Below are 13,176 nucleotides of genomic sequence, written 5' to 3'. Positions count from 1 at the left end.
GTAGGGGATCAACAAGGTAAAAGCTCAGGCTGCCCCATCCTTAACACGCACCAGGCCCTGGGCCCAGCTTGAGGGGAAGCCGAGCAAGATCCCCCAAAACACACAGAAGCAACAATTAGCAAAGGAGTAGCAGATCCCCGGTATCTCTGCTCAGCCATTTCAGAGCTGAAGGCCGAATTCTAAGCAGTGCTGGATTGATTTTCTCTGTAACTCTTTTGAAAATAGTCAAAACTTGATGTTTCCAAAAATGCACGTGAAAGAAGTCATTGAAGGAACACTCAGAATACGGGTAGACTTCCTTACACTTATTTTAATGTTCAGTATTATTTTCATTTTAGTTACATATAGGGCAGGATTACAAAATTTGCTAGGCCTTGAGTCTAAGGCAGACACTGCCAGCGGCCACACTAGTTTCTGCCACACTCGTTTTGGCCTTGTGTCCCCTCCTCCTCTGGCAGTTGTAACCTCTCCTCCTCCTTCCTTCAGGCAGCAGAAAGTATTTCTCAAGACAAGGCTCTTTACTTTCCCAGAGGACAATTCTAAATCAGCTCATAGAGAGTCATAAATGAAGTTTGCTCTTCTTAAATCCCAGGCTGATTGGCCTTACACTTCTCTTTCAAGAATGAGTGTCTGCTTTTAAAACAGCCCGTTGTTCTTTAACGCCACTTCTGCAAACATCCCCTGTCCACTCCCCCACTGCCTTTGCCTCAAAGTATTAGAATGATAGCAAGAAGGAAAAAAGCACAACCTATGGGGAAAAGAGGGAGGGAGGTTATCTTCTTCCTCAAAACTTGTAAGGAATATCTGCATATAATAGTTACAGGGACCCTATTTGTAAGGAAAAAACTGGAGGCTATCATAGACTACCTTAAACTTCACTTGTACATAGAGACATTTCTGCATGTAACAAGAGCCAGTTAATAAAAATACTGTAATCTGGGAGAGAAAGCGTTATCTATCATCCAGCCAGCTGAAGCATGGGATAGGGGTGGGACTGGGGTGCAGGCTCACTTTTCTCAATTGCAAAATAAGGGTACTTAAATAGATGCAAGGAAAGGGACCTCTTCTGGTGCTGAAATTCATGTACCGCAATCAGTTTCTCCTATACTTACTTTGAGAGCTTGCTAACAATCTTTTTTCTGAGGGGGAAGTGGGGAACACAAGAAAAGCTGACAACAGGACTCCGTCTCAACGAGAAAGGTTATTCTGCAGGAGGACAGTGATGCCAGTTCAAGCATCCAGCAGGCCACCTCATTCTTGGTCTTTGGCTCCATGCCAGGCACAGCCATTTGTGAATGGTGATGGTTCTGATTTACCATATATCCTCCCCCTCCCATATTTTCAAAATGAATGACTTGAAGGTATGTGCTGGTGGTTGGCAGGAGGATCTAGAAAGTTCCTGTGATGCGTTACATCTATCTAGCAGGATTAGAGAGGCAGAGCACATCAGGGGAATGGAAAAGAATGAGGACAATATATAGCTTCTAAGGAGTAATTTGATAGTACAGAAAATGCCGTGGCCCTGGATGGGGGATTTATAGAACAAAGAGGTAGTAGCTAGAGGAAGAGGAGATGAAATGATCCTCTGGGGATAGAGGAAAAGAAGACACTGTCCTTTGAGGATACAGAGCATAAGAAGGCTTTATACAAAACACAAACAATGCTGCTTTTTTCATAAGTCTGTTTTGAGCATTTCCTTTTATGCCCCAGAATACAAACCTGGGAGATCCCTCTAAGCTAATTGGAGACTTCAGGGTAAGCGTCAGTTTGAAAAGTATTCTTTGGCTAATTGCCGGAGGACACAGTCATCCTGGTTGGAATACTGCTGATTCAGTTAGGTTTCCCTTCCGGCGAAACCCACATCTACACCCCTTACAAGTGGTGCCTTCCTTACATATCTTTTCACAGCATGGAAACAAAGAAGAGACAGATGGGGACAAAAGCTGGAAGGAAAGGGTAGCATGATGAAAAATGAGAAAGTTTCCAAAATGAAGAGTGGGCCCTTCATGAAGTAATTGTGCATGGTGCCTCCAAGGCAACTGGCATCTCAGAAAAATGAGTTGAAGAGGGGGTCAGAGGTGGCGGCCTGAGTTTCTCAGACACTGGCCCCATCACAAGGTCAGATTCTCACAAAGAAGAATTACTCTCAATGTCCTTGGTATACTGAGGGCTTTGGGGTGGGCACACACACACACACACACACACACACACACACACCTTTTGGCATCAAAGGTGTTTTAAATTTTCCCTCAGCTCATTCTCTTCAAATATTCTCTTAAGTGGAAAAGTGAAAGCGAAGAAATTTTCCAACTATTGGAACTGGGTCCATGTTCCTCTTTCATAAAAATCTATTGTTTTCTCTTCTCTCCTCTCTCTTTTTTAATTAAGTAAAAAACAGAAGGCCCCATCGGTGTCCTACCACAAGCCACCCAGCAGCAGCTTTCTGCTCTGAGACGCTAGGCACTTGGGAGACCTTTGGCAGGGGAGGATACCATAGGCACTCTCATCTTCCCAGGACATCAGCTGACTTGATGATAGTATCTAGGAGGGCTGTCTCGGAGGCTGTAGGGAGGTACCACTCCCATCCACTTCCCATGGACCCAGACAGTAGTACTGTGCAGCTGAAGACCAGAGAGCATACTTTCCAGGGACAATTAAATATAGGCTTTTGTACCAAGGGTTCTGCTTGTTCCCTGAGGAAGCAGGCTCTTTGAATCTTGGACCGCATTTAAAATAAATCTCCAGCAGAACTCAAATTCACTTAGCAAATGATAGCTTATTCTGAACATTTTGGCCCAAAACAGGCTACGTATGAAAACGAGAGGAGGATCTTAAATCAAAGCTATGTTCAAGTGACTACACAGATAAACAGTTCCGATTGCTATTTTCCTTCTTGGTTACCATCAGAGGTGTATGATTTTTGCTAACTCATATACATGTGAAAAAGTAGTCCCATAGTTTGAGAGGAAGGCAGTTTAGGAGGAACATATAAGAAGGGGGAAAAGTTGACAACTTATCATCCTCACAGAATTTTTCAAAAGTATTTAAGTTCACTTACGATATCAGCACACGGGAGAATAAATCTACCACACTCCCAGTTAACTACATAAGACAGCCCACAGGCAGGGAAAACTCCTGTGTTCCTGAAGCTTAGCTCTTACATTCAGATCCCAGTATATACATTAGCACATTTTAATCATTAACAGAAAGGACAAAGCCCCATGAAACTTTGCAGGCTGAGGCTACAGGCCATTCTCCCATTCAATCAGGGCAACAGCTTCCAGTCTTGTATTATTTTAGTTTATAAAACTGCTGGGCTCAAACATCACCTGACAATTCTTTTTTGTTCTCAATGAATGTAATTTTCAGGGTTTTTTCTTTTTTTAAATAAAAAAAGCATTTTATCCATCTGTGATGGATATTAAGCCAACTTTTTCTCTTCAGTCAGTATAAACAGTTAATTGCCTTGATAAATTGCTTCTTACTTTGGGAGTCACTGCAGTCATATTAATTATAAGGGCTTTTTTGCATAAAAGTAGAGAAACCTAAAATATTCACACTAGAAAACACACATTGTACCACATCTGTCAAATAGCATCCTATACTATTTACACAAAAGCAGAGGCAAACAAACAGATTTTTCAAAATCTTTGCCTTTAGCCCATTTGAAATGCTGTCTCTTTGAATGGGGAAGTAAGATGTTCAACAACGTATTTAAAATTAAGAATCGGACTGTGAGCAATACTCTTAATTTTTTTTTAAAGTTCCTAGGTTGACATCCCAAGCATATGCTTTTATTATATCAGTTGCTGAAATCACAAACATAAATTGGATCACTTTTAATTAAAATTCTTTCTGGGACTTAAAATAAAGCTTTTAACATCTGTATCTTTATAGCCTCAGGAAATAGTTCTATTAGGAAAATTAAAACTTTTTTCACTTTCAATATATCCAGGATTCTAAAAGATGGCAATTTTTAGTTTGATGCTTGGGCCGTCTGACTTGTGGCTTAAAAAACTAACAGGCAAGAGAGTTTCGACGTTTAAAAGCATATAAATGACTTGCTTTCCCCCACCTACTTTTAAGAAACCAAAATAAGTGTTCTGCTTCTATTTTAAACAAAATGCTTTATAGAAAAATTAAGTGTTTGTAAAAATGAAGGTGTCTGTGATACTTGCCTCCTGATATGATTAAAATCCAAAACTTATCATCAGGTGTAGGGACAGGAATTAACATCATTTGCTATAATGACAAAAATGCCCAAGCCACAACCCGAGCTGGAAGGCATCCTTCTTCATGCTTTCTATCAAGCATGAAGTAAATGCTAAGGATTTCTTCTAGGAAAAAAAAAGTTAATGTTTTAAAAAAATATTTTAAATGTTTTCCTACCTATCTGCATCACCCTGCCAAAAACAGAGGTGTTATCCACAGTGCTGCAGTTCCACCTTCGATGTCGGAATTGATACTGGCATTCTTTGATGCCTGTCTTCGCGCCTTCTCCGATGTACTGCATGTGGTCCTGATACAAGTGGCACAGTTTCTTCTGTCCTTGAGAAAGTCCTGCCAGTTGGCTGCAGAGAGGCTGTGCTCCTATGATATATACTTCTGACATCTGAACAGGGTTATTCATACCTAGCGACCTGCAAGGGGGGGGAGATGTGCATTCAAGATTTACGTGAAATCTCGAGGTGGGCCCCCTGAAATCATGTCAGCAATACATAGTTTTAAGCACACAGATGCTTTTTTCTCTCCTGCTTGTCCTCATGACAAAGTATGAGAAGGGCTTCATAAAACTCCTCTGTTTAAACTGCACTCAGAAAACGGAGGGATTGTGCAGTTCCCATCCTGCCATCTGGCTCCTCAGTGAGTATTTTCACTCCCTTCCTAGCCCCTGTCACCATATACCTGAACCAGTATTTCCAAAATCCACTCAGAAAAGGGGGAAAACAGCAGTTTGAGGGATAGGCCTCTGACATTAGAGAAAGGGACCCACTTTGCCCCACAAATTGGACCAATCTGCCTTAAAAACTTATGAATGCTGAAAGTAGAGACAATTAGATACGGGTAGGAGATAGCAGTTCCTTTTGACTGATGGAAGAACAGAGGGACAAGTATACAGACTGGAGAAAATTCACCACGTTTCTGGACATTTTAAAAGGGCTCCTTATGTGATTGTGAGGACCCAAGACAGGGTACCCAGTGAACAGAAGTCATGTTTGACAGTCAGAAAAATGCTATTCATTTATGGGGAAAAAAAATATCCAGAACACCGTCAAAAACAATCCTCTGGATATATTACAGTCTATCTACAAGGTCCCTACCCAGTAAGAAACCCCCACTTGGGGACATTTGACTACTTCAAGTTAACCTCCTTTTGATCACATTACAGCCCCAATATTTTTGCACTTGGAGTTTAGCTGTCCTCCTAGAACTCTGCCTACTTCAAACTCTGTAGGTTAATAATAATCTCGAGTGACAGAAAATAAAAGTTGAAACTCACTTTTACTACCTAGAGGTGGCAAAAAGTAAATTTTATAGATAGGCTTACAATTATTAGCAAAGTGAATTTCTGTTCTTTTTTATTGCATGATGTACTACAAGCACACATCTGAACAAGGGCTTCATAGAAAAAGGCCTAGATTTATAGTTTCCCATTCCCTAGGAGCTGAAGATAAGCTTTACAATATTAACAAGTTAAAAGAAAATTCTGATTTAAAACTACATATAAGTAAAATATATACATATGTCTTGGATAAATACACCCACACTCACTATCCAGCTTTAAATATCCCCGCATCATACAAACAAATCTTTAAAAAAAAAAAAAAGAAAGAAAGGAAAGAAAAGAAAAAGAAGAGAAAGAACACGCACATAGAATGAACTTACCACCAAGAATTGGCTTCTATTACAACCTGGGCGAAGGAGAAAAATATGGCCAAAGCCATTAGGAAGAACTTGGAAGACACTGCACTTCCAGCCATCCCCAAAGCAACTCCTGGGCTTAATATTCCAATGGACTTCTGGAGAGGGAAGAAAGGAGCAGATGTTTATTGCCTCTCAGATAATTTTCAAGCATACAAGTTTAAACAACGGAAGTATCCGGGGTCTCTTAAGTTTACTGTTGATTGACTGCGCTTCTCCTCCGTGAGTTTTTTGATGGCAAGATATAGGCAGTTTCTTTTTCCAAATTAATCCACCCACGCAACCTCACCAGGAAATCTGATTTCGCTGGGATCCTGTGTGCGGGGCACGCCAGCGATTACAAACATGTCTCAATTCTGTTGAGTCAAAGCCCTGGTGCCAGGCGCTGCCTCCTTCCTGCTCGCTCGAGTCCCGCACCCCCTGGCTCCCCTCTAGTTGGTGCTGTACTGAGTCCCTCCCGGGTAATTCACTCGGGAACCCGCCGCGGCCACCCTCCGTCCTCTCCCCAACCTGGACCGAGCAACAAGTGGAGCCAGAATTAATTCCATGGGCGAGAGGAGCACAGAGGCGAGTGGAGCGCGCTGCCGCCAGCGGCTGCAGAGGAGGCGGGGTGGCCAGCGCAGGGAGGGGGGCCGGTGTGTGGAGGATGGGGGCAGGATGCGGGAGAGAAGGGCAGGGGGTGGGGGGCGAGGCCCCGGGGACCAGCGCGCGAGAGTGCCCAGCTGGGAAATACAACTCCGAATTAACATCGTATGTTTCATAATCAGTTTATGAGCCGATTTGGGGAAAGCCACTTCCAGATGGGGAAGAGCAACCCGGATTTCCTTCAGGACGCTCTTCAGCCAGATTGGGGAGGAGAGAAGGAGATAGGGGCCCTAGGGGATAATGGAGAGAGAGGTCTGGTCTCCCAACCAAGGAAACCGGAAAGGAGTGCCACCCTCACCCGCGTGCCTGTGGCCTCTTCCACGGACTGAGAGAAGGGATGGAACCCTAGAGGAAAGAAGGGACTCTGGGTCTCGCTGCCCGGAGAGAAGATTCCTTCCCTGCCCTCCCCACAGCTTTCTCCCAAATTCTGATTGTTCACTCTCCCTCCCACCGCACACCTAGCAGCTACCAGGGAGGGAGGAGATGGGAGGTCCAGAGGGACTCCAGTTTCCCTTGGTTCTGATCTGGGGTTGTGGGTCACTTTGCCATCGCGGCACTTCGAGGCTGGCGTTGGAACTCTGCCACCCTGCCTCCAGTCCAGCCTCTCCAGCCCAACTCAGACTTGGTTCGGTCAGTCCCGAAAGGCGGGGGTTTGGGGCGAGGCCAGAGCCCTTGCGGACGAGTCCAGACGGGGCCAGAGGCGCTGGCTCCCGAGCCGCAGCTGGACGCATCGATTCCAGGGCAAAGAAGCCCCCAGCGGCTAAGGTTCCCTTCCTGAAGAATTTCAGGGGTAGGAATTGGCCTTGGAAGCTTCCGCTGCCGTTCCTCCCCACTGGTGACTTCTCCACCTGTAGGCGGCGGCGGAGCAAGTCGGTGGCGGGTGCCGGTGGGAGGAGCGGGTTTTGAAAACCTCCTTTCACATCTCTGATAAGTGTAACCCTGCCGCGCTGCATCGCCCATAGCCCCTTAAGGAGCCCCTTCCACGGAAAAGAAAAGAAAGACGAGCCTCTTTAAGGCGGTGGAAGAGCCTGGCTTGGAACCTGTGCCGTAAAAGGGACAGACTGGACTAGGCAGCCCTGGTAAAGCTAGGGGGTTAAGGAGCGTGCCAAGGCTTTTCTCCACTAGCCGCCCCATTGGCCCGGACGCTTCGGGACTTCTCAGAGAGGAAATGCTTATGTGGTCCCCAGCGCCTGCTAAGCAGAGCTCCGCACTCAAGGCCCAGTTGTCCCCAAAACACTGCAAAGCTTCGGGGGGCGGGGGGGGGCGCGCATCCCGGAGAATGGAAATCTGGGATTTCCCCAGCTAGGAGAGAGAAAGCTCCGGCTATCTCCCCACCCCCGCCCTAAGTGTCAAGTTTCCTCCAGGGGAGGGGGTGGGCTGCAAAGTCTGATTCACGCGCAGCCCAGGCTGCAAAGTCAACTCTCCCCAAGGGCAGCCGATGCCGCGCGCGCACACATTCATACAAACTCACACTCGGGCACATTTACACACTCACACGCGTGCACAGACACACACGCTGCGACATGCTTCCAAGTCAGCCGCCCAGATTGCTGCCGGCCGCTTGCACTTTCCGACCTCGCGGCGGGCGGGGCGCGTGGGGCGGGGCTCAAGCAGCGGAGAAATTGATAACAGATTCGGCGGATTACAGCGGATCTCTTTGTTATAGCCGAAGCCACACAAACCGAACCCACTCCCAGCCCGACGCCCCCGGGGAGAGTCCACCAGTTCCCAGAGCCCAGGCCAACTGTGAGCGGGCCCATCCGGTCTCCACGACTTGGGTCTCCCTGGCTCCAGGGTAGAGTTAGGCAGAGGATGTCCCAAAGGGGGATCGGAAAGGAGAGCCTCCCGAGTCGCGTCTCCACTTAACCCCGCCGCTTGCCCGGAAACACCTTGGCCCTCTTCCCGCTTCAATCCCGGTGCAACCCAGAAAAGGCCCCACAAGTTTGAGATACTCAAGGAACTCACAGCGAACTCACACATACATCGGCTCTATAGGGTAAAACATCCTCGCCTGTTTACCAAGAGATCTGATCCGAAAAGACAGTATGAAATGAGACCTCTGGGGAGACTGTCAACCTCAGGGGTAAAACAAAAATTCTGATCAGAAGCTGAGTTTCCCAAAGAAGGGGCTAAATGTTTCCAACACTTTCGGGGCCCAGGGAAGATGACTGTAAGGACAATGAGAATCTTCCTCGCGTGCTATGGGGAGGAGGGCTGGGGGCGTTTGATGAGCTCAGCGCACCAGAGGAGTGAGGTGGAGGAGGGCGTTCCCGCGCCCCCGTCTTCAATCCAGAGCAGTACAACGACGTGGCTCCCTTTCTATTTATCCCTGAAAGCCTTCGCGTCGGATTAAAGGTGTTCCTGATCCTTCTTTACCAACCGCGGTGCGGGCCAGGGGTGGTGAGGGATGAGGAAGAGGAAACCTCAGTAGCAAAATTGTTCAGAAGACGCTCGGAGGGCGCGGGGAGCAGCCGAATCCACACCTAAAGTCTCGCAGCACCCAAGTCCTCCGCATGCAGACCCTTAAGGGAAAAGATTAAAAGGCCAGGCAAAGATCCTCTCCCTTCGGCCCCGGGGCGCTGCCACACTCAATCTAGGCATCCCCTTCTGCTAGACTCTCTACGTTTAGGGCCCAAGTTTCTGGGAGTGCAAACGATGAGGAACGCCAACTAGGCGGAATAAGTCCGTTTGACACAGGCTCAAGGCATCGAAGGGGAGCATAGGAAACTCCAAAAAGAATCTCCACTCGCGGTGGAAAAAGAAAGCTGTTTTGCCCACTCCGATCTCTCCCTAAAGCAAGGAGAGAGATGGAGAAACTAACAGGAAAGCACTCAGTTGCAGCCAAAAACTTGGGACGTCCTGCCCTGGAGAATGCGGGGAGCGGCGCGAGGAGCTGAAGAATGGGCCGGCCCAGGCGGGTAGGAGGTCCGCTTTAAGGGAGCAGACAAAGGAGCCACTACTGCCCATGCCTCGCCCCATGCCTGGGCGCAAGGGTTGTGTCCACAGCAATATGTGTGTTGGCGCGCGCGGAGCGGGGTGGGGGAGGAGGGAATTGCCAGACAGAGAAGGCGGAGGTTACACCTTGAGCCAGAATCAGTGTGACAAAAGAGAGCCACCCAGGCCTCAGCACTGAAGGCAGGTTCCAGGTTCGGGTACTGTGAGTCCCCAGGGGAAGAACAATCTGGCCTGGTTCTCCTGTTTCCTGCGCCCTCGTCCATCCCTTAGACTGGGCTTTCCAACCCCAGGATACACACACACACACCACTCACACCTTCTCACACAGGATGTCTAACCCTCTCGGCAGAGGATCAACTTTGTCCAGAGGTGGAGCAGAGTCCTTGGACACAGAAAGAAAGCGAAATGATAGTCGAACCCCTACTCTTTAAAGGTAGTTTCGCTCCCACTTTTTAATAGACGATGGAAGTGGGGTGAAAAGCGGGAAAGCAACACTTGTTCTCGACCACAGAGAGTTTGGAGGCAGCCGAGGCCAGACCCGAGGCCTCCTAGGGCGACACTCTCCTTCCCAAGCCCAGAAGAAGAGGTACCAACCCTGTGTCCAGTTGGCCGAGTCCCATTTGCTGGGCCGGACCTGTGGCCCCTTCCGTATTGCAGCGACCGGCGGCGCAGCGAAACTGGTCCTCTGGGGGCCTCCGAGGGCCCCTGCTGGGAGAGTGGGGTCTCGTGATCGGGAGGGATGAAGGGGGCAGGGGTGGGAGGTAGAGGGGAGCAGCTGCCCGCCCGCCCCAAGGAACCCAGGCTCAGAGGCGTCCTACCTCAAGGCGGCCAACAGGGGGCAGCCGGCACCGCACCGCGGGGAAGAAAAGACGGCGGGGATGGCTCCGAGTTCTGCGCGCATAGTGCTAACCCCTTGAGCACCGGAGCGCACTGGGGAGGGGAGGAGAAGACAGGGGATTCTTGGGCCGGACCTCCTGGGGAGGGTCTTCCGCTGAGAGGGTCGGGGGGTGGAGGAGACGAAGGCTAGTAAGTCCTGGACCCGAGAACAACTGATCCTTTACTCCCCTATACACACACACACACACATTTGTCGGCCTGCGGTTTGCTGCGCACCCTCCGCATTGCCCCCTCGAAACTCCACTGGCAGACTCTGTCTAGAAATTAAATCTGACTAGTTCGGCAGTGAATGTGCGAATGTTGGCTGGGGGGAGGGCAGGGGCTGAGGAGGTGCGACCTCATGGCAAGGCCCAAGTTACTTCCTAACAGCGAATTGCCTATTTAAAGAAAGAAGAGAGAAAAGACAGGCGAGAGAGAAGGGGCCTCGATACCAGCCAGGGATTAGAAAGTAAAACAGGGCTGTGGGGTCTCCAGATTTGTTTTTTTGTTTTTTTTTTTTTTTTTTTTTTTTTACTTTTTTTGGGGAAGGGGGGTTGTTTTCTTCTAGGAAACATCTTAACTTCAATTCTAACCTTATTTTCTAAGAAACTGAAAATGGGAAAGACCAGAAAAAGGAAATAGGAATCGAAGCTTGGAGGGCAGATAAGAAAAATTGTTTAGAAAATAACAACTTATGTTGCAGGAAGAAACGTTAACTTTTCGTAAAAGTGAACTCTCAGTGACCCTCGGAGTGTGTGACTCGGCTTTAACATACAACTGACAATTAAAACAAACAAGAGTTCACAAACTGGCCCCCGCCTGCTCTCCCAACGCGGAGGCCCAAGTGTTTTCTAAAGGACAAGGCGGACTCCGCTCAGGGGGCCGGGGAGCGCTCTCCCGGAGTACGGGATTACAGCCACACCACCACAACTCCCCGCCCCCACCACTGCTGCAAAGTGCCTGAGCTCACCCAGTGGCGGCTAATAATGCTAATAACGCGACCCCTCTCCCCGCGCCGGGGTGCGCGCTGGCCCCCCGCCAGGCACTCTTAAAGGCAAAGGGGCCTGAAGCGCTCGAGTTACCCGGCCAAGGCAAGCCTACAATCTGGCCTCCGTCGGTGCGGGGGTGTGTGGGGAAGGTGTACTCCGCTCTGGGGTAGTTGGCCCCTAGTTCCTCTGCGGGTTCTCTTAACCAAAGAGTCCCTTTCCCCATCCCGAGCCCCGGCCACACACCCTCCCGGTGCCCGCGCAGTGGGCACTTGGTAAATATTTGTTGAATTGAATCATTATCCTGTTACTGAAATATACATAGTAAATTACACTCAATGTTCTCAGAGCAAAAGGAAAGTCGTCAGTGAACCGCACTCAGTTTTTCTACTATCGCTCTTCCCCAGTTTTTCTCTAAAGACGAAAAGGTTTGCAGAACGGGTGGTGCGCTGAAAAGTGATCTCTTGGGACACTGAGGCAGTGCGCCCGGCGTGGGGGGCGAAGGGGTAGGGGTTCCGGCCAGCGACGCTGGAGTTCCAGCTTCTCCAGGCGGTTGGGGAAATGGAGGGATAGGAAGAGGCGAAGGGAACTCAGTTAACTTCCAACAGCGGGTGGGGGGAAGTAAAGAAAAAAAGTGGCGAGAGTCGGCGGCGCACTGAACACCTACCTTCATGGCGAGGGGGAGGGGGCGCGGGGAGGAAGTAGCCACCCGAGCGAGGGCAGCCGAGGAATCCGAGCGGAGCGACCGGGTTAAGCCTGGGGGGACGGTCAGGAGCAGGGCTGCGGAGTCCTCCGGGGCGCGTCGGGCGGGCGCAGTGAACCCGAGCTGAAGCGGGCACTGGCGCCCGGGCCTGGACTCCCGAGTTGGGGCAGAGCTGGGATGAGCCCAGGAACTGAGGGCGCGCGGACGCGCGCGAGCCGGCAGCAAGGGCAGGGCCTGGTCGGGGCGCAACTAGGGAGCCGCGGGTCCGGCGAGGGCGCGCAGGCAACTGTTCCACGGAGAGGCGCTCCGTTTCCAACGTCCATCAGCGACGGAGGTAATTAGGGCTTTCCAACCCCAAATGTGGGCGTGATTGTGCAAAAGACCTTACGACAAATAATAATAAAAAGAAATTCTTCACAAGAGGGTGAAAAAAAATGTCCCACTACTCAACTTTGGCCCGGGGCGGGGGAAGGAGGGGCGATCTGTACGCCCAGGTGCCCTCAGTTCATTCACACCACGGATTCTGCAAACTCTTGGCGGCTCACGCCTCCTGATCTCCAGCTCCTCCTCTCCGGGTCTGTAGCCGAAACGTCTGCTTCCAGACGCTGATCCTGCAGCCGCGAGTTAGTGTGGACGTCTCTGTACATACACAGACACACACCCCAACACATACACCCCCGCTGCAGCTTTGGGGCCACAGAACAATCAGGCGCGCATGGCTTTTTCTCCGGGAGATGCCGCTGAAAACGCACAAGTCGCCATCAGAGCTGCAAGAGTCAGCGCCAAATTGTGTCCTTTCATTTTAGGGTTCGGCAAAAACGGGGCGCGAAATAGGTGAAAGTCGCCCCGAAACTTATTGCTGTGCGGTGAGCTGGGGGGGTGGTGCGATGGGCGACTAACCCAGGGGAGACGCGGGCTCCCCCCACCCGTATCCCGTTCTTTCTCTCTTCGGATTAATCTCTCTTTTCCCCGTTTTTCCAGGGCGAAGGGCGAAGAGGAGCGAGTGCACCGCGGGCGCGAGGCTGGGGAGGGGCGAGAGCTCGGAGCTCCGCGGCGGCGACTCAGCTCCGGCGGTCCATGGCCGGCGAG

At 49.9% G+C, this 13,176-nt stretch overlaps 1 protein-coding gene across 2 annotated transcripts in view; it reads right to left on the bottom strand.

Annotated features, from left to right (window-relative positions):
• WNT5A (wingless-type MMTV integration site family, member 5A) overlaps window positions 1–12,716 on the bottom strand; it is a 21,866-nt gene extending 9,150 nt beyond the window's left edge. The window contains exons 1-3 of one of the 2 annotated variants that reach the window (XM_011947269.1): window positions 12,052–12,716; window positions 5,887–6,020; window positions 4,390–4,640 (exon numbers count right to left, since the gene is read on the bottom strand). In XM_011947269.1, coding sequence (XP_011802659.1) covers window positions 4,390–4,640; window positions 5,887–6,020; window positions 12,052–12,057 — 391 coding nt within the window. In that variant the 5' untranslated portion in view covers window positions 12,058–12,716. Of the gene's footprint in view, window positions 1–4,389; window positions 4,641–5,886; window positions 6,021–6,432; window positions 6,500–12,051 lie in introns of those variants that run through there. The other variant, XM_011947271.1, reaches the window with a different exon arrangement.
• Between the last annotated feature and the right edge of the window lie 460 nt (window positions 12,717–13,176).

Source organism: Colobus angolensis, unplaced genomic scaffold, assembly GCF_000951035.1.
Source record: "Colobus angolensis palliatus isolate OR3802 unplaced genomic scaffold, Cang.pa_1.0 Scaffold26, whole genome shotgun sequence".
NCBI lineage: Eukaryota > Metazoa > Chordata > Mammalia > Primates > Cercopithecidae > Colobus > Colobus angolensis.
Note: the sequence above shows the minus strand (reverse complement) of the source record. Positions and strands in the feature narration are given on the sequence as shown.